General features: G+C 38.0%; 1 protein-coding gene across 1 annotated transcript; it reads right to left on the bottom strand.

Moving 5' to 3' along the window:
* Positions 1–523: 523 nt before the first annotated feature.
* Positions 524–17,017, bottom strand: LOC127536044 (integrator complex subunit 8-like). Its single transcript, XM_051955259.1, is given in 13 exon segments — positions 524–932; positions 6,509–6,650; positions 8,291–8,391; positions 11,281–11,418; positions 11,420–11,434; positions 11,528–11,635; positions 11,744–11,923; positions 12,483–12,534; positions 12,732–12,803; positions 13,564–13,704; positions 14,608–14,782; positions 14,884–15,022; positions 16,968–17,017. Coding segments are annotated over 13 exon segments (1,452 nt in total). The 5' UTR covers positions 16,992–17,017; the 3' UTR covers positions 524–767.
* Positions 17,018–22,691: the final 5,674 nt, after the last annotated feature.

Below are 22,691 nucleotides of genomic sequence, written 5' to 3'. Positions count from 1 at the left end.
GGTCCATCGAGGCCGAAGCCAAACGCTGTAAGCCACTTGACCAAAAAGATCTGCTAGCTTCCTGATGCCACCAGAGATCCTGTATCTTTGCCCCGACATGTCAGAATGAAGAATAAATGTTATTTTGGTGGTTTTCATGTTATGGCTCGTCAATGCAAATGCGTGTACAAAAATTTCATGGCTATCTGTTCAATATTTGTCATAATGTTTCACCATAAGGCGACCGGATGACCCATGTCTGTTAGGGTTCCTAATCAGAAGTTTTAATTCCCAGCCAGTACAGATCATCTCTTTCCCCACAGCTTCCGTTTGTTTTTCCTCTAACTGTTCACTAAAGGCCAAAAAAAAGACATTTTAATACACATGTCAACCACTCTGGAGGAAATGTGAGCAGATAATGGAACTCCTTCGGGTGCTATTTGTAGTAAATTTCATGACAATTGTTGAGATATAGATGACTGAAAATACGACCGCTGTTTGTTTAAATCTGAGCAGCTTCTGCACAAAGTGACCACAGACGACACTCATCCACCCCCCCTTCATTAAATGCCTCACAGTAACATTGACAGTAACGCATGGCTTATAAAAGTACAGTACAGTGATTAATATGGCGTGTTTCGACTTCGACACGTGGAGGTCGGTGCGGCGTCCTCAGCCGATCCCTGCTGAACGTGCGGCTTCCACGTAACAGTGACGAGACGCTTGCAGAAGCCCAGAGTGTCCAACTGTGGATGAGATCTTAAATACGAGAGGAGTCCGATCTGCCGTCAGTACTGGAAGGAGATGACGGAGTTCACTTTGTAGACGTGATACGAGCGATTCCAGAAGACTCGGGTGAAGTAGTTCGTGTACGGAGAGCAGTTCATCTTTATCTCGTGGCAAAAACGTCCGTGCTTGGAGAACGAGTAGATCTCTCCTTTATCGTAGACCACCTGGAAAAGACAAAACACGACCATGATCAATGAAACATTGAATTCAATTCAATTCAATTTTATTTATATAGCGTCAATTACAGTCAAATCGTCTCAAGACGCTTTACAGAACCCAAATGCCTGACCCCCAGAGCAAGCCCAAAGGCGACAGTGGCAAGGAAAAACACCCTTTTAACAGGGAAGAAACCTCGAGCAGAACCCGGCTCTATATAGGGGGGACCCATCTGCCTGCTGGCCGGGCGGGTTGAGAAGGACAGAAGAGGGCAAAGGGGAGGGATGGGAGAAGAGGGAGGGGTGGGAAAGCAAGGAAAACACAACACACATTTGGATACATGCATGACAGGATATGTGACACAGACAAAGTATAAGCTAACATTGAAAACTGACTCATAATTTACTCTTATGATGTACGGCTCTGACATTAAACATACTCCATATATAGCTAGCAGTAAAATTCAAACAGTATGTAAGTTAGCATAACAGTATAGTGAAGGCAATGCAGAGTTGACTGGTGGAAAAAGGGAGTTGGAAGCAGAGGGCTGGAGGAAGGTCAGCAACAGCATCCCACAGTGGACATGGTGGAGACTGGACCAGCTGGTGGAACATCAACCGCAGATCTGAAGCATCCAGCTCTGGGACCAGGGACACTCGGAGAAATAGCACAGGGGGAAACAGAGTGAATGTACTGCAATAACGGTATACATATTAAATGTAAAGGTAGATAGAGAAGGGCTCAGTGCGTCAAGAAAAGTCCCCCAGCAGCCTATAGGCCTATAGCAGCATGACTAGAGGCAGAACGAAGGGACGTCCAAGAAGGAGTCAGCTGTGCAAATGAAGACACAAGCCGAACCCCTGTGGGTCACCCAGTCAGCCCCAACTATAAGATTTGTCAAAAAGGAACGTTTTAAGCCTGGTCTTAAAAATAGAGAGGGTGTCTGCCTCCCGAACCCAAACTGGGAGCAGGTTCCACAGGAGAGGCGCCTGATAACTGAAGGCTCTGCCTCCCATTCTACTTTTAGAAATTCTAGGAACAACAAGTAAGCCTGCAGCTTGAGAGCGAAGAGTTCTACTAGGATAATAAGGTACTATCAGATCTTTAAGATATGATGGAGATTGGTTATTAAGAGCTTTATATGTCAGAAGAAGGATTTTAAATTCTATTCTGGATTTAACAGGAAGCCAGTGAAGAGAGGCAAGTATAGGGGAAATATGATCTCTTTTGCTAACTCCTGTCAGTACTCTCGCAGCAGCGTTTTGGATCAACTGTAGATGTTTGAGAGAGCTATTTGGACAACCCGATAATAAGGAATTGCAATAGTCAAGCCTGGAAGTAACAAAAGCATGAACTAATTTTTCTGCATCACTCTGAGACAGAATGTTCCTGATTTTTACAATATTACGCAGGTGAAAAAAGGAAGTCCTACAGACTTGCTTTATGTGTGAGTTAAAGGACATGTCCTGGTCAAAAATAACTCCAAGATTCCTCACAGTAGTACTGGAGGCCAATGTGATGCCATCCAGAGTAACTATTTGCTTTGAAAGCGAGTTTCTAAGATGTTTGGGGCCAAATACAATGACTTCAGTTTTGTCTGAATTTAGCAGTAGGAAGTTAAAAGTCATCCAGGTTTTAATGTCCTTAAGACAATCTTGCAGTCTAGCTAACTGATCAGTTTCATCTGGCTTCATAGATAAATACAATTGTGTGTCATCTGCATAACAATGGAAGTTAATACAATGCTTCCTAATAATATTGCCTAAAGGAAGCATGTATAATGTGAAAAGTATCGGTCCTAAGACAGAACCCTGAGGAACTCCATGATTAACTTTAGTATGCTCAGAAGAGTTATTGTTGACATGCACAAACTGGAACCTATCTGATAAGTAGGATTTAAACCAGTCCAGTGCTGTCCCTTTAATGCCAATTGAATGTTCTAGACGCTGTAATAAAATGTTGTGGTCGATTGTGTCAAACGCTGCACTAAGATCTAACAAAACAAGTATAGAGACTAGTCCATTATCTGATGCTATGAGAAGGTCATTAGTAACTTTCACTAGAGCTGTTTCTGTGCTATGATGCACTCTGAAGCCTGACTGAAACATTTCAAACAAATTATTCCTTTGTAAGTGTTCACATAATTGATTTGCAACTGTTCTTTCCAGAATTTTAGAGAGAAATGGTAGGTTGGATATCGGTCTATAGTTAGCTAACACATCTGGATCTAAAGTGGGCTTTTTAAGCAAAGGTTTGATGACAGCAACCTTAAAAGCCTGTGGTACATAGCCTGTTACTAGAGAGAGATTAATCAGATCTAACATTGAAGAATTAATTAAAGGTAAAATCTCCTTGAAGAGTCTAGTTGGGATAGGATCTAAAAGACATGTTGATGGTTTGGATGTAGAAACTGTTGAAATTAGTTCAGAGAGACATATAGGAGTGAAGAATTCTAAAGATTCATCAGGTCTAACAGCCAATTCAAAAGCATCTGTGACATTTGTAGGAAGGGCCAGATTAATTTTATCTCTAATCATAACTATTTTATGTGTAAAGAAGCTCATGAAGTCGTTACTGGTTAAAGCTAAAGGAATACAAGGTTCAACAGAGCTCTGACTCTTTGTCAGCCTGGCTACAGTGCTAAAGAGAAACCTAGGGTTGTTCTTGTTCTCCTCTATTAAAGATGAATAATAAGTTGTCCTGGCATTACGAAGAGCTTTTTTATAGATTACTAGACTATTTTTCCAAGCCACATACACTTCCTCTGAATTAGTGGAATACCACTTTCTTTCCAGCTTTCGGGATGCCTGCTTTAAAGTCCGCAGCTGGGAATTATACCAAGGAGCAAGTCTTCTCTGAGATATAACTTTCTTTTTTACAGGTGCAACACTATCAAGAGTTGTACGCAGTGAGGCTGAAGCATTATTAACAAAATAATCCACTTCTGTGGGGGTAAAATAATAATATTTGCCTTCTGATTTATCAGTAAATGTTGCTGAAGTAAACAGTGAGGGTATTATTTCCTTAAATTTAGATACTGAATTGTCAGACAAACACCTACTGTAATGATATTTGTTCTCAGCTGCTATACAATCCTTTACTTTAAATTGAAATGTTATCATAAAATGGTCAGAAAGAAGAGGGTTCTGGGGAAATACTGTTAACTCTTCAATTTCTATGCCACAAGTCAGGACAAGGTCAAGAGTGTGATTAAAACTATGAGTTGGTTTATTTACATGTTGAGAAAACCCAATTGAGTCTAATAATGAATTAAAAGCTGTTGTAAGGCTGTCGCTGTCTATGTCAACATGAATGTTAAAGTCACCCACAATAATAACTTTGTCTGAACTGAGCACTAATTCAGATAAAAAGTCTGAGAATTGAGATAAAAACTCAGAATAAGGAGCAGGAGGACGATATATGACAACAAATAAAACTGGTTTCTGAGCTTTCAAATTTGGATGAGAGAGACTAAGAGTGAGATTTTCAAATGAGCTGTAATCAGGTTTAGGCCTCTGGTTCAATTTTAAACTAGAATGGTAGATTGCTGCTACTCCTCCTCCTCGGCCTGTGATTCGAGGAATATGACAGTTAATATGACTAGGGGGAGTTGATTCGTTTAGGCTAACAAATTCTTTCTGCTGCAACCAGGTTTCAGTCAAACAGAACAAATCAATCTGGTGATCAGTTATCAACTCATTTACTAGCAGAGATTTAGACGAGAGAGATCTAATATTTAACAGACCACATTTAATTTTCCTGTCTCTGTGTTCTGTTGAAATAGTGGTATTAATTTTTATTAAATTTTTGTGGTTACTATTTCTTTTGTATATTTTTGATTTGTGTAATTTATTGAATTTTGGTGGTCGGGGGACAGACACAGTCTCAATAAAGTTAACTGAATTACTGGAGGGTGACAGCTGTGAGGAAACTGCAGAGAGGTGTGTAAGACTACAACTCTGCATCCTGGTCTTAACTCTGGGTTGTCATGCTTTAGGAGTACTAATAAAATCAGCCATATTCCTAGAAATGAGAGCTGCACCAGCCAAAGTGGGATGGATGCCGTCTCTCCTAATCAGACCAGGTTTTCCCCAAAAAGAGCTCCAATTATCAATAAAGCCCACGTCGTTTGATGGACACCACATAGACAACCAGCGGCGAAACGACGACATGCGGCTAAACATGTCATCGCTGGTCAGATCAGGCAAGGGTCCAGAGAAAACTACAGAGTCCGACATGGTTTTGGCGAAAGTACACACCGATGCCACGCTAATTTTGGTGACCTCCGATTGGCGTAACCGGGTGTCGTTACCGCCGACGTGAATAACAATCTTACTATATTTACGATTATCTTTAGCCAGCAGTTTCAAATTTGCTTCTATGTCGCCCGCTCTGGCCCCTGGGAGGCATTTAACTATGGTCGCTGGTGTCGCTAGCTTCACGTTTCTGACTATGGAGCTGCCAATGATCAGAGTTGGTTTCTCAGCGGGTGTGTCGCTGAGCGGGGAAAAACGATTAGAAACATGAAGCGGTTTGTGGTGAGCCGGGACAGCAGGCTTGAGTTTAGGACTGTTTTTCCTACGAACTGTCACCCATCCACCCGGCTGTTCGGGCGCTGCTAAGGGACGGCTAACAGATGCTACACTAGCTAAGCTATTGCGGTCCGCACCGGCTAAGGGGGCCTGGCTAGCTGCTAGCGGGTTATTTTCCATGGTGCGGAGCCGCGATTCCAATTCGGAGAGCCTCGCCTCCAGAACTACAAAAAGGCTGCACTTATTACACATATCGTTATCACTAAAGGAGGCAGAGGAATAACTAAACATGTGGCACACTGAGCAGGAGAGGAGAGGAGAGGAAGAGGCAGAAGCAGAAGCCATGCTAACAACACGACACATTGCTGAAACAGGAAATGACGCAATACGCTCACCGTAACGTCAGACGTCGCCGGGATCAACAGCCAAGACGTCTAAGGATGCCAATTGGATGCCATTGGTGGAGCTTTCTGAGGATTCGGCTTCATCAATACTACACAGAGTAGTCAGACAACAAAATGCCGTTTATAATCTAATCAGCAACGCAAAGGCGACAGTAAAGTGTGTAATATGTAATGTTCATAATCAATGTAATGAGCTGTATCAAAGTTCAAGATTTTTATTTATTTCACAAAATAGACGGTCTAGGCACAGAGGAAATCTTGTGCAGGGCCTCTTGGAGTTGAAAAATAAAAAAGAAACACCAATCAAAATAGGAAGTACAAAACAAAACATTTTACAAGAGAAATAAAAGATAAAATACAAAAAGATGACAAGTAATTCATATTATACAAAATTTGAATGCAGGACTTAGTAGTGGAGTATTTCTAGGGTGGTATAAAAACTTCTACTTGAATAAGAGTTTGATTCCTTCTCCTAATGGTTCTCTGACTTTAACTACTAGAAAAAGTGTCTTTAATGATCAAATCCAGTCTTGATTTAGTAAAATCTACTGAAGTAAAACAGTTAATTCTGACACCATCAGTCTCATCCTTTATGGGATCGTACAGACTCTGTAATTAAAACATTTAAGATCATTTGAGCTTCATTACCTCTAAGATGAAGTCCACGATCCGTTTACTAGGCTTGAGGAGCAGCTGCTGGAAACGAATGCTGAGGATTTCTCCTTCCAGAGCGTCTCTCACGGCGTTACAGACACAAAGTTGATGACAAACTTCATCCAGACCGGACTCCCTACACAGACACACATCACAGTGTACAGTTATATACAATTATTACACAATACAGTGCACAGGATGTTATAAATGAGTTTCTAACAAAGCCACTTACTGCTTAGTGCAAAATATGAATTTCAAACTCAGAAGTCTGCAGTTACATGCATGAGGCTCAGTTTATTCATCAAATAAGAGCTAAACATGGAGAGACTTATGTTTGCAGAATGATATAAAGACTTCTAACAGGAGTTTGTGTGGAGAGACAGAAGCAACACTGGAGGATATTATTGGAAACTAAATAAAAGGTTCATCTCTGAGCAAATTAGTACACATTTATCAAATCAAATGTACTTGTAGAACATATTTAAAACACTCTGAGTGCTGCAAATGTCATCAGTCAGACAGCAACAAAAAAATGTGCAATAGGAAGACGACATGAAAAACCAGAAAAGCCCTCAGAGCGCAGTACTAGCCAAGGCTCTTCATTCCCTCATATGGCATGGTTAGAAATGCAGCATTTGTTAGTTATTGATGATCAGAAATCACAGCATCATAGAATGTGGACATTTAATCTACACTAAAGTTTGGAGACACCTTCTCATTCAATGATTTGAACTGAATTATTTTATACTTTGTAGATTAATACTGAAGACATCAAAACTATGAAAGAAAACAGATGAAAATATGTTGTAAATAAATAAGTGTAAATATTCAGTATTCATCTACAATGTAGGAAATTATACAAATAAACAAAAAGCATTGAATGAGAGGGTGTGTTCAAACTTCTGACTGGTAGTGTAGATGTACCCACAAACTAAATGACCTTGCACTGAGCACAGACGTGTGTTCTCCATGTGTACGTTATGTACGGATACGGAATCACGTGATCTAAATATGTAGCGGGCGGCGGGAATTAATGGGACTCAGAAACACCCCCACAATTTAATCAGTTGTTCTTTGTATCATTTCTGATGGATACGTCCTGATAAGTCCTCAGTGGTGGATTTGTAGTAGAATCACAATCATGTGATCATCAGCAGGCAGCTGACGTAGTGTTCACTGGTTGTCATGGTTACAGTGACGCCGTGCTGCTATCTGGCAATGATACAAAAATATTTAACAAATCTGTGGATCCAGACTATAAGCTGCATCACTGATAAAATTGGTCCTTGTGTCATTTCTGACCTTCCCTGAAAATTTCATCCAAATTCATGAGTCTGTTTTTGAGTAATGTTGCTGACAGACAGACAGATGGACGGACAAACGTACACTAATCATCGTAACTCCACTATCTTCCTTGGAGGAGTAATTATAAAATCTGAAAATTTTATGAAAGAAAACAAAACTACAAAATACTAAAACAAGGCAAAACAAGATCGCAACTTGTAAGATCAAATTCTAGGATAAAATAAATATAAAATACTTCAATTTAAGACCATTAAAAACTACCAAAAGCCATTGAAAACATGCATGTCTTGAGATTTGTCCTACAAATGTCAGTGGAAGGGGAACTTTTAAATTGCACGAGGAAGATTGTTCCAGTTTAAAGCTCTGAAGAAACAAGCAGTGCACGGCTTTCTGAACAACATAAACAGACTTTTCTAAGTCTACAGTCTGACTGCAGTGTGTGAACAGGTTTGAATGTTTTTGTGGCCTCACCCCTGCTGGACTTTGTACAAGAACTCTCTGAGAACCGAGCGTCTGAAGTGGTTCGGTAAACTGCGGGACACGTTGTCTTTGATGAAGGCTTCCATGACGGCCTGGAAGAGAGACGAGGAGGAATTTATGAACAAGTTCTGCACTTTACTGCCAAACACCTCACATAAGCCAAAACCTTTTGGGGATTTCCATCTAAAGTCATCACGTTCCTTCTGCTCGACCGTCTCCGATTTGATTCCAGCTTTATCATGAACCATCTGTAAAATTGATATTCCATTTCATTTATTTATTTATTTCAAACATGTAATGAATAACATTCAATTAATGTATCACAAAAAACCATTAATAGTCCATCATGCTATAACGAGTAAGAGGAGAAAACAAACTTCAACATGTTCCAAAGGGAGTGGGAAGACGTTAAACTTATTTAATCCCACCCCTAAATTCATTCACCCATTTCAGTCAGTTCCAGAAATATCCAATGAAACAAATTCACCGCCAACATTTTTGTTTAGGCAAAGGCAACTAACTTAAACACTATGCGTCAATGAAATACAGATCAAAACTACTGTGATAGTGATAATAAAGTTCATCTTCACTGTACCTTCCAAAGATTTTTTGTTTGTATTTATATTTAAACTGGCTGATGTTTGAACATTGTTTCAGATCCGTCTCAAGTTTCTTCCAGAGCCGTACCTCATTTGTTGTAGGGCTAAAACTTTTCATCGTTGTTCTATGTTTTGGTATCCTGAAACTGAATTCTTCTCTTAATATATAACCACCAACACATTCCTGAAATGTGCTCTGTAAAAAAAAAAAGAAGAGATAGGAGACAGGATGTGGATGGAAAATGCCGGACTCAATATTTTGACTATTTTTTAAATTTTATTTTATTTTATTTTGATTGTTTGTGATACTGTAATTATTATTACATATTGAATACTATATTGTTGCTGACTTCTCAAACCACCTGCAGTTATAATACAACTACTGCTGATGCCACCACTGCTACTATATTACTACCACACTGTCCTACTTTGCTTTTGATCTTTTTGTTTGTTTACGGTTTGATATAATTGTTATTGTTTTTGTTGTTGTCATTGTTATTACTACTATTGCTACTGCTGCTGCTAATTTTATTGTCATTACGACCACCACTATTGCTATTATTCTCTCTATTGCTATTATTATTATTACTGGTATTATCACTATTATTAATATTATTACCATATTATACTAGTATGATTATTATTGTAGTTACTCGATTATATACCACTGTAGTTACTATATTATATGCTATTGTTATTGTCCCCTCCCTATCTGCTGATGACCATTACCCATGTAATGACCTCTATTGTTGTTGTTTTCATATCGTTACAATTTATACTATTTCATTTATCATTTATTATTATTATTGAGTTTTTTCTTTTCCTTTTTTTACTATTATTTATTTATTTATTCTCTTTTCTGTTTCAACATCCTATGTTTTCACAGCAATATTGGTACATCTAATTACATTTAACACACACACACACACACACACACACACACACACACACACACACACACACACACACACACACACACACACACACACACACACACACACACACACACACACACACACACGATAATACAGTCATACCTCATACATAACAGCCCCAAAACTCCAGCAATCATCTGTCTGAAGCGTTTATAATTCTGTCTTTTGTTTTCTTGTATCTTGCTCCCTGTTTGTCTGTGTACTGTATAAATATAAAATAAATGTGGAAAAAAAAAAAGAAGTTTATTCCAGAGCCGTACCTCATTTGTTGTAGGGCTAAAACTTTTCATCGTTGTTCTATGTTTTGGTATCCTGAAACTGAATTCTTCTCTTAATATATAACCACCAACACATTCCTGAAATGTGCTCTGTAATTGGAATGGTAACAGTTTTTTCAAATACTTTTCAGATGTGTACGTTTGTAATTATCTGTCAGACCACTTTTAGGAGATTTGTGCCTACAAAGCTTTATCTGAGCAAGATTTTGGTACCAGAATTTCCTTCAGGATTAAAAAAAATGATGTCCCATCTTATCTCAGAGACGGGTCTTTTTTTTTTTAAAAGCTTACATTTCTACAAATCAGGGTTTAAAAATCAAAAGTATTTTTTTAAAAACTCCACACCTCTTGTGTACTTTTATTGGTTTTGTGGAAACAGCTCATCAGAACATGAAATTATCTTTCTTTTCCTCTGTGGTGACCAGGTAGATCACATTTTAAAGCATTTTATAGGTTTAGTTTTGTATTATTGTGACATACAGCTACACGTGGATCAGAAAATATCACTAATTGACTTCTGCATTATCAGTGTATTTGTTAATGTGTGCACAACATTGTCAGCGTAACGCACGATATATTTCAGGTGCAATATTTCATTAGTATGTGTGATAATATTAATTACATCAGTATAGCTGCAGGCAATACTTTTTACTGTTCTAGTATTCTTTTAGTTTACTCATTTATTTCAGTAATGTATCATACTTCTTTTTAGGTGCTGCATTTCTCATGTTGCATCACTCGATTTTATGAGCGATATCTGCCACAAGAATTCCCTTCAGGATTAATAAAGTTTAGCTTTTCTCAGAGATGGGAGCTTCAACATTTTTCCATAAATCAATTCATTATTAATCAGATATAGTTTGATCTACTTGTCCAATATTGGAGAAATAACAGTGAAGAATTCTGGCTTTTATCTTTAATAGTTCCTGAGATATTGTTGTTCAAACAGCCGCAAATTTCAATGTGAGAAAACCTGCTAAAAGTGGGTCAACAGTCAGTTTATAAAAAATGTAATCTCAGAAAGTATTTGATATATCAAGCTAAAATGTTACATATATCTTCATAAACATCCATATTTTATGCCATAAAAACGTCACGCATGTCAGAGTTGGCAGAGCAGCAATAGTTTCTATATTTTGGTTTCATCGTCGTCCCGTTTTCGCTCTGACCTGGTGGCTGTGGGCTCGGATCAGGCTGTTGATCTGGTTGTAGGGGGTCGTCTGGGGGTCGCAGGGGTCACAGTCTCCGGTCAGAGCTCTGCAGGCGTTCCAGTAACCGGCCAGACGCTTCTCGTCCAGGTGGACGTTGGACGGTCGAGTCCAGCTGAAAGACATAAACGAATCACTCAAAGGTCAGAACTGCAACTCAAAGTCAGTAGTGTCGGGTTTTCTTATGGTTGAAATCGAGTCTAACTACCTTCTTCAAGAGCTCCTTGCTCTGTCTGAAGTGATCTCTGGCCTTCTCATAGGTTGGCTGGTCGGTGCAGCCTTGTTGGAAGAAAATACCTCCCAGATCATAATGCACCTGAAACACAGAATACAGCTTTAGAGTAAAAACATCTTTCTGAAGCACAAACCACTGCATCCAGGATGATCTAATCCCCAGAAAGACAACCGTGAGTGCTCCACCAACCTGGCAGTGCAGGTCATCGGCGCTGATTCGAAGCCCGGCTGTGGAGGATTCGGTTTCTCCGTTAGCGGCAGCGTCAGCGGCCAGCAGGTCCAGAGTCCTCAGAGTGTGGACGTAGAAGTCCTTCTTCAGCTGCAGAGCTCCTTCCAGGACGGTGATGGAGTCGGTCGCCTGCTCCTTCAGCTGAGGGAAGAATAATAATAATAGAGGAGAAAAAACGGACACAGATCCATGAAACTACTGGTGGAATTTCTTTGAAACTGGAAAAACAATTGGTTACCCTAGGACATATTTGTCTAGAATTCTACTGACAATAAGTCATTACAAAGAAACGGCTATGTCAGGAGCCACCCTCCATAGAAGACTGGTTCAATGTGGTGCACGATGTTTTTGTAACGGAGAAATTAACATCTGCACCGAGACTCAGAGCAGAAATGTTTGATAAACGCTGGAACGGCTGGATTGAGTTTATCAGCCCATAGAGACCAGACTAAGTGACGTAAGTTGTACTGCGACTGCCCTGGTTAACGCTTGTTCAGTATGTCTGTTTGTTTGCAAAATTGAAAACAGTTTGTAAAGTACATTTGTAAGATATTGCTTATCTACTGACTTCTTTATGGAAAAAAAGAGAATTAAAAAAAAAGAAATTGGACAAACATAAAACAGGGATAAACAGACCTTAATTAAAGATATTTATTATTGTTTATTGGCGTATGCAAGTATGAAAAGCATGTTCACTCACCACAGTCAGGATGTTTTCTGTCATTTCTTTCTCCTGCTGAACGATATTTAACCTGGATTCAGGCACAAAAAGAAGTTTACGCTCACACCTTTTTGCATTTCAACTCAAAATAAAATCTGTCTGGATGTGAATTTTTCATTAATCCGTGCATCTGAGCCGAAACGCTGCCATTTGTACTGACTTTAAGGTAAGCTTATTGGTTCAGTAAATGAACTGAACTTGAAAAGAAAGTAAAGAAGCAGCGTTTACATGTTTATCTGATGAGGTCCTGGTTTGGTTTGTTTCTCTGGAAAGCTGCTCAGCACGATGGTTCTGATGGCCCTTTAAAAAACACAACAAAGACACATTAATCCTGTGCTTGAATGCTCATAAAATAAGTCTTTTAATGGGGCTGAAGAAGGTGTGATTTGACTTTCTACTATAATCTTTCAATGGATGTGTAAGAATGTTAGTGAAAGAATGATTTGATTTAATGAAAGTCCAAAACCTGGGCCACATTTGTGCCAAAACAATACAAAAATTAAATATGAATCTACAATAAAGCATAAATGCAATCCATGCTTTTGAAGAGAAAAAGCCAAATACTCCAAAAAAATAAGAAAAACGATATTAAAATGCTCCAAATGTATCAAACCAATTCCACATATTATCACTGAATTATATTTCTGGAGTCTTTATTCATTGTCCTGTTTGTTCACTTGGGTTGAAAAAAAGTTATTGTTTCACCTTCAGACAACTTATTTTTTTCCATGCTTGTCTTTACTGAACAATATTAAGCAAAACTTTTTCAATCCTTTTGGTTTTTGTTGCCAACAACCACATTTCTGTAATCAAATAGATATTTAAGGTTTCTTCAAGATGCCAACATTAAAATGAATGTTGGAAAATACCATGACAAACTTATACTGGTCAGCTACAACACTAAATATTAAGAGATTCATGTGAGAACTTTCCTCCTTTAATGTACAATCAGAGCTGGTGACTTCCACACGGCGGCAAATAAACACTTGGAGTCAAACTGTTCTGCTAGTTTAGTATTTATCTAATTTAATCTGTCCTCAGTGAGTGTTTCCTCTCCTACCAGCGGTTGTAGATGATCACTGCCATGGCGGTGGTCGGAGGCAGAGTGGACAGATCCAGATCCACATGTTTCACACCTGGAGGCACTTTGCTGACACACAGCAGCTCATTCAGCAGCATGTTCAACACTGGGATGGTCAGTCTGGGGATGAAGAAGCAGGGGAGATAGTTACAGGATTCTACTGATACATTATCTGTCTAACTATGCTGCTTAATGTTTTATCCTTATCCAAGTTTGGTATTTGTGCGTCTTTGTCTGTTATTTTCTTTCTCGGCTACACAGTAAAGGAGGCCTTCACACCTCAGTTTATTCAGAGTTTAAGTAAAAGCTGTGCAGCGACTGTGAAGAACAAGAGTCACCGAGGGACTGAAGGTTGGGCCTGTTTGTCTGATGAGCTAAACAAAAGAATTCACTGAGACTAAATTTAGCCTTTTATGAAAGAAAAACGACCATCAACTCATGATAATGTGCACACATTCATAATCAAAGTAATCACAGTGGTCAAAGAAAAATAAGGCGACCCAGCTCACCGCCTCTCTCTTCCTCAGATAAAGTAAACAGATGAGCATATCAGCTTAATTATCCTCACCCATATCCATGAGACCCACTAACCCTCCATTCAATATGATCACAAAACAATACCAGAACCAAAGCAAACACGAATAACAAGAAACTCATTCAGAGAGTGTAGTACTCCCTGAAAATTTCATCCAAATCTGTTGGTCTGTTTTTGAGTAACGTTGCTGACAGACAGACAGACAGACAGACAGACAGACAGACAGACAGACAGACAGACAGACAGACAGACAGACAGACAGACAGACAGACAGACAGAAGCCGATCGTCACATAACTCTGACGCGTTCCTTGGCAGAGTAACAATCAGTATGCCCCTTAACCTTAGAATAAAGTAACAGTTCACTCATGGCTTCCAGAGGTTAAAATAATTAGTTTCTCTTTAACTGTTCTGCATTTGGTTACTGAGAAACACCCGCAGCCTCATTTCATTCTCAGAGAGCCCCACACACATTACGACCCCACTCACCCTTTCTCCGGTGAATCCAGGTCCCACTTCATGTGTGCGGCGACCTTCAGCGCCAGCAGCTTCAGGGTTCGGTTCCTGCGGTTGTCTGCTGGAGGCTGAACCTGATTCTGCTCGTTCACCGACGGTTTGGACGCCTGCTCCAGGAACTGGACGATCAGATGCACCGGAGTCGGGTCTGAGGGAACACATACGCCCCGACAGTTTTAGACGTTAGATTTTGTTACTGATACTTTTTTTTTACTTGTACATAACTTTCAAAAGTAATGCCGAGCTGACCTGCATTTGATTTCCGCAGGTGTTTCTCCAGCAGGCTGCCGTCCAGGAGGAACTCAAACCAGGACGTCTGCAGAGGCGTACTGGGCCGACCGCTGGTCACAGCAGCCACCCGGTCGGCTGCTTCAGCACTCATCCTTCCCTATTGGACGATGACACATATAAGTTATATTTTTAAAAACAAGAAAGATTACTACTCACTTTACCTATCAATTAGGGCTGAAACCATTCCTCAAGTTATTCAAGTAATCCCATTACTTGGATTCCTCGAGGCAAAATTCTCTGAATCGATTCTTCATTTAATCCACTACATACCAGACCCCAGGTCTCTAATTAGTCTGAACCCAGACTTCATCCTATACAGATCCATAATATATAAATTACAAGAGGATTTTAAATTAGACGAGACGCTTCCATTTTAACCAGTGAAGCTTTTCTAGTGTTTACGGCGTTTATCAGATCAGAGGCTGAACTATGAGGACAGTTTAACAGTCAGACTTTCTTTGTGTGAGTCGACAAAAACTAAACGCTCAGTCAGAGTTAACAGGTATGAAGGTGATTTTCTGCTTTCTTTGTCAACTCACAGTTTCTGCTTTAAACTCAAACAGGACAGTTTAACAATCGTTTGACTCGTTTTCTGCACTAAATAAACCGATGGTGTTCAGCTGCTGCAGTCAACAGGTTGTTTTAATGGAGAACAATGAGGTATATAATAATGTATGACGGTAAAAAGTGGCTACTGGAAATGATATAAGACAAGAATGCTGGTAGTAAACTATTAATTCAACATTAATACATAAATAACAATAGTCCAGGATTACTAAGTATGTCGACCAGACAGACAGAAGATCAGCCAGGACCAGAGCCTCTCACAAGTTTAAAGATACTGTTTATCAGTCATTAAACTAAAGTATAAAAAGATATACAAAAGAAGAAATAACCGTAAGGACATGAAAAGAAACACTGCAAAGACATGCAAAGCCACTACAAAATGATGCACACACACGACAAAAGATGCAAAAATGACCACAATATGAGCCAAAATGATCACAATAGTACTGAAATTGCACACAAAGAGACACCAAACAACTATAAAGAGATGTAAAATGACCACAATAAGATGTAAAATGACCACAGAGAAACAATACGACCACAATACCACTGAAGTTGACCACAAAGAGGCAAAATTAAGTAAATAGGTAATTATAAGAGAAACAAAATTACCAAGCCACGAAAATTATCACAGAGACACAAACCAATGACAGAGATGAAAAATGAAAACACAGTGACACAAAGTGTCTACTACACACAAAATGAACAAAAAAAACATTTAAAATGACAGCAAACATGCAAAATTACCCCCCAAAATTACATTTTTACCATAAAGATAAACTTAATTACCAAGGCTTGTACCACTGCAGGATGTTATATAAAAGGTAATTTGTTCATGCACCAACTACTGATTGTACTTTCACTTAAAAAACATTAAAATTTGCTATTAATAATTCTGCAGCTGCATGTAAAATTTTGAAAGCAGGACAATTTCTTGCCATTTCGATGACGATATAATATTTGGTAAGAATCGATACAGTGTTTAGATGCTGAAAACACGGTCGCATTTAATACATTTTCTAAAAGTTTCATGAAAAAATGAACTTGATTAAATAACTATTTTTCACGCTCACTTCGAAAAAGTTAAAGTGTCAGATAAGCTAGTTAGCCAAACATCGAGAACTGTCCAGTTCTATGTGACATGTGTGGCTTGAATTTTAAACACGGGTCCTACCAGGTGGGCGGGGACTCACACTTTGACTGAAGGGAGTATTTCTGAGTTAGCGGCTCGGGCTGCTGCTGTGAATAAACCGAGCGCACGTCTTCCACCCGCGCTCTGTTGTGTTTGCTGGCAGCGCTGTTCCGGCTAACATTTAAGCTAACTCGCTACAGTTTCCATCCTGAACCGGACCCGGAGGAACCGACTGTCTTACCTGAACGGGAACAAATCAACAACAAGAAGAAAAAAAATGTTCAAAAAACGCTCCAAAAGCTCAGAGTAAACGACCGGAGCAGTGACACCGACTGATTCTCACATAATTCATTCTGCGCCTCTCCATCGATACTCCATCATTCCGGTTCCACTCCGTCGCCAAGGAGACGCACGAAACGCCATGTCTGCGCATGTTTATGCTGCGTTCAGGTCACATGTTCAAACTGTGATTAAACACAGCTGAGCGACAAACTCTGTTCATGGCTATCTCTGACTTTTAATTCTCACGGATTCCCCATCTCAAGTGAGCAGCGTCTTTAAAAATAAAACCTTTGCGCTAATTAGCAGTAACAGCGTCCATAAAGCTAGTTTCTATGGGCCTTTACACTGTTTTTATGTAAACAGTTCCACTTGTTGTTGAACTAATGCACAAATATAACAAAAATGTGCTAATTTAGGCTAATTACATGGTGCGGCTATAAGGTTAGCACTGGGGCTGATCACAATTGGAATAAAGCAGTTACTCGGTTTAAAATTATTGCTTTTCCGGTTTTCTCGAGATTTGGTGGACACAACACTATCATGGTGGCTGATAGATGCCTGTATTTAATTATAATCTGATAATTAAACAAAGCCTACACTACTTAACTGAGGCTGAAGTTATTTTAATTGACAGTTTTCTGCCCATCCCAGAGAGGAAATTAGAAAAAAATAAAATAAAAAATAAAAATTCAGGAAAACCAAAAATGAAAAGAAATGGCAAACAAAAAAGTTAGGTTCCAGGAATTCATTCTTATATTGCTGCTTTTTGTGTTTATCAAAAGTTGTAAATTTTAATAAGACCAGTTAAGATAATAATATAAATGTTTAAAAACTTGAAAAAAAAATGCGAAACGTTAAAATGCTTTGCATTGGCAGTTTAGAATTACATATTTTGTAATAAAAAATAATCATTAGAACATTTTTTTCCTGTTTTAATTAGTTTTTAATTTCTGTCTTTACTTGGTATGCAAGCAAACATATTTAAAGAAAAAAATTTAAAAGTACTTAAGCAAATTGTCACATTTGATAATGTAGAAACGTAAACAGTCAAACATTTTTCTTGAATAAAGACATGAACTGACTAATCACTTCAGCTGTATTTGCTTTTACTGCTGGACAATTTCCAGAGCAAACTGCTTCATAAGCTCCTCTTCCTATATCTTAATTTATGGTGGTACAAACAGCACAATATCTCCCTGTAAAGTGTAGATTCATTTTTAGGTCAACGGTTATCTTGTATGTATTACAACATCATTAATCATATTTATACACACTGCAGTGCTGTTGTGTTTTCATTGTTTCAGTGGAACTTAATCTTATGTGTCTAAATATCGACTATGGCAGGACTAAAGCAGCAACAATTCATCAAAAAAATCCATTAGTTGTCCTCTCATAGCCATCAATTAATCTGTTTGAGTTGTTTTGTAAAGAAAAAAAAACAGTAAATGTGAATATTCTCTGGTTTCTTGCCTCCTCTGTGACAGTAAACTGAACATCTTTGGGTTTTGGACAAAACAAGACTTTTCATTTTGGAATTTGAGAAACACTGATGGACATTTTTCAGCATTTTGTTGCATTTTAAAGATCAAACAATTAATAAATTAATGCAAAAAACAATCATTAAAAGATTAATGGACACTAAAATGAATCATTAGATGCAGCCCTATTAAAACTAACCTTACTGGCCACAAATCAAATGCAATTAAATACAGCAGGATCATAACAGAACTGGAGGACATTTTATGTCCCATTCATCAAATTTCAAATAATCCATGTCCAAATACTAAAACATGCAGTTGTTGTTTAAATGTTCTTGTCCTGAGACCAAATCTTTAAAAAAAATAAACAAATCGGAGAATGTTTATAAAGAATTTTAAAAACCATATAAGTCTGGAGTTTCCCCTAAAATTCCATTTTTCTCTTGTCCCACCCCCCTGATGACCAAATTGAATGTCAAATAAAACTGTTAAAATTAAATGTAATATTAACTGTATATACATCTAGTGTATTAATATCTCTTTAACGTGTGTTTTCTCTCCACAGCCTTCAGGTCATCTAAATTCATGTATCCCTGCTTTTCTCCCTAAAGCACCACAGTTATTAAAACATCACGCAACACTGGTTCATATAGCTCAACAACAAAATATAAAAACATTTTCTTTACCATGTTCACACCGGTTTTCTCTCTCAATAGCATTATCCATCATGTCATATCTATGTACATACCCATATGTACATTTATCAAGCCTCATCTGTAGATGTGAAAGGTGTCCATAGTCTTTAGTTTATCTTCATTTGTTGGCTTTATTGTAACTTATCTTGACTTGACTCATCTTGACTTAACTTATCTTGATTAAATGGATCTTGATTTACCTTGACTTTTCATATCTTGACTCAGCTTATCTTGACTTATCTTATATTGACTTCACTAATCAATGTTGTTTTACTTAAATGTATTGGCGTCCTGCTGCGTTCTCTTTCTAGATAAACACACACCCAGATGTACACAGGATGTAAAAGAAAACAAGGTTTGTCGGTGAGAACAGCTTCTTCTGTAAATCCAGGGTCCGGTTATAACGCTAACATCCCTGTTTCAGGAGCTTTCAGTGGTGGAAAGAGCTCAGAGTGCAGCTCCTTATACAGCAAATTGCGTTGTTCTGTGTGATCTGAACACGTCTCTATTTTTATTTTTTGTCGTCTCTAATTCAAATCTCACTGAAGTTATAGTGGCTAAATGTCTACCAACAACAATAAAATCAAAAAGCCACTGAGGGCACCGGGCAGCGAATCTTACTCAGAAAGTTAAAGTGTGTGCAGGTACTGAGTCCATTGTCCAGCCAGAAAAAGTGCATTTTAAGGCAGGTTTTATTTTCAGCACTGAAACGATGGTACAAAAGATGTTACAACTTGGCCTGCTGCTGCCCAACTTCCAGGTAAAAAACCGTGTGTCCTCCCGGTGCGTTCTGTCTTACTGAGTGAGTGCCTATTCATTAAATAGCTTCACCTGTGTGCCCAAATCACCCATGACCTTCAAAATAAGAGTATATAACTATAACTCAATATAACAAATATAACTCATACTAAATAAAGTATTCTAAACAAAATAACATAACAAATAAACATTATACAAAATAACAAATTACTGAATAGCTTCCACAGAAGTTGTTGGTTTTTAAGTTTCAATAAATAATTTGATGGAATGCCAGATGTGAGCTGCTTCCAAGAATGTTTAGAAAGACATTAAATTATACACAAAGTATGTCATATTCTGAACAATTTTGAACTGTGTTGAAGTCAGGTCATTTAAAAGCAAATCTAACTGCTTTTTCTTGTAAGGTATGTCAGTGCAGCTCATCGTTGAAACAAATGTGACTCTCCTGTGTCTGGTTCAGTGTTGAAGAAGCTCCACGTTGATCCACCATCAGTGAAGAAAACACTCTGATCATCTGACTTAACAGTAAACCAGTCGAGTTGTAGTGAAATAGTGATAAATATGAACAACACAAATATGGAGTCGCCTTGAAATGTGTCCAGACCGTTCAAAGATTTAATTTTTTTTTGTGCTGAATGAATACAAGTTTCCTCCATCAGTCTGTCATCAACAACCCAACATGACAAAGAGTAAAACTTCTTTACACAGATTTTTGTAAATTTATTAAACATCAAAACTGAAATACCTCAAAATCACTTTTCACAAAACATCACAAAAGTAAATCTTAATTGTTATGATATTTATTCAAGAAGTATTAAATTCACATTAATACAGCAAGATGTGAAAAACAATGTTACTAAAAGGTACTTTCAGTACACATTTTTAAAAAATGTTTACAATAAATTATATCTTACTGTTGACAATATTTCAATGTCATGCTTAAAACATGAGATCATATTAAACAGTCCAAAAGTTTTTCAAGTGAATCTTTGCTACAATAAACAGTTTTTATATTTTTACAATGTTTATTTAATAAGATTAGATGTTGTGCTAATAATTATAAATAACATCAAAATGTTAAAAGGCCATTTACATTTTATTTGTAATACACATGAACAGTTTTAAATATATTTTAACAATAAACAAAGGAAATATTACATTTTACAATGTTTATCTTACAGGTTCTTGTGTTAGAATAAACAATAACAGTTTTAAAGTTTTTATATTAAACTAAGTAAGTTATTGATGTCAGTTTTTTTCTTTTACATTTTAATTAACCCTCCTGTTGTCCTCATTTACAGGCACCAAAAAATATTGTTTCCTTCTCTGAAAAAAAAATCCAAAAATTCAGCAAAAAAATTCCCCAAATTTCTGAAAATTTGCAAAATCTTCAGGAAGAAAATTCCATTATTCCTTAAGTGTCCTTTAAAACTTTTTTTTTTAAATCCCCACATTTGTGGGATGATGAGTAAAAATCTTCCAAAAAAATCAGAAAAATATCTGAAGTGATGACATATATATCAGTAACACTTCTAATATTGTCTTTAAGAACATTCACATAAAAATCAACCAAAACTGGATTTTGGTTGATTTTGCTGTGAATAGTCTTAAGAAACATTTTTAACATTTCATTTTTCCACCAAAAAATGTTCAAAGATTTCCCAACAATGTTGAAAATGTGGACATCAGAAGTGTCACTGTGAAAATATATATATTTTTCCACATTTTCAAACTTTAAAACGGGTCAACTTTGACCTGCAGGACAACAGGAGGGTTAAACTAGCAAATCTAACTTTTGACAATGTTTATCTCCAAAGTTCTCACGTTACGTTGGATCATAACAAAGATATTCAAAAGGTTTTTACATTAAACATTAACAAAGCAGTAAACATCTTCTCTGTCTGGCTGTCAGAGCTCAGAGACAAACAGGTGGCAGCTTCCTCTGTCTTCATTTGATGCTTTGTGAGGAGCTTCCTAAACCCACCGGCACAGAACCAGCACATGATGGAAACTAGTTCTGTGCAGGCAGAGTCAGGACGCCCCTCAGCGGCTGGAGACGTTGCTGTTGGAGGCAGGGGCGTCTGAATTGGAGCGCTGACCTGGCAAACAGAAAAACAGGACCCAAAAATCAAACTTTGACTCGTTCCTGGCTGCTGAACTGTTGAATTATAATTATCAGTGCTTCTTAACAGACATGGAGCCATAAATAAATGTACAGTAGGTGTGGAACGGTTCTAAGCTCTATCAGTTCACATCAACATACAGAAAGTTTACTTTAGCTCATCACCACTTCATGTCCCTGTTGGTGCTTTTGTCGTCTTTGTGAGGACTCACTTAGTCAGCTGACTGAAAACGCTCCTCCAACCCTCCAGTGGGTTCCTGGTCGTCCATCCTTCTGGTCTGGTCCGTCCGGTCCTCTCTGCCCACCATCCAGGAGTTCTCTGAACGGAACTCCTGGATGATGGATGAAGAAACAAAACATAAAGTTCTACAGTCAGTAAAATGCTTCAATTATAAATGATCATGAAGAGATATTAAATCCTGAGAAACTGATGAAGTAATAACTTACCTTTTTCAGAGGAAGAAAGAAACAGAGTTAGTATCATGGATAATAGTTAAATATTGAAAAATGTGCAGTTGGAATTTTGCTTACCTCTGATAGAGAGAAGAAGAAACACACCTGTATTTGTCAGGTGCTCATACCTACCACCTCCCACATTGTCTGATGACGCTAAGACATGTGAAGGAGGATTTTTACTATTTGCAGGGATCTTGATGTTTTTTGATCCGTGCAGTAAGAAGTGGGAGCTGCCTGTCAGCTGGAACTTCTCCGATCAGAGCTTCCACCAGTTT

Source organism: Acanthochromis polyacanthus, chromosome 11, assembly GCF_021347895.1.
Source record: "Acanthochromis polyacanthus isolate Apoly-LR-REF ecotype Palm Island chromosome 11, KAUST_Apoly_ChrSc, whole genome shotgun sequence".
Taxonomy (NCBI): domain Eukaryota; kingdom Metazoa; phylum Chordata; class Actinopteri; family Pomacentridae; genus Acanthochromis; species Acanthochromis polyacanthus.
This window is presented reverse-complemented; position numbering and strand designations above follow the sequence as displayed.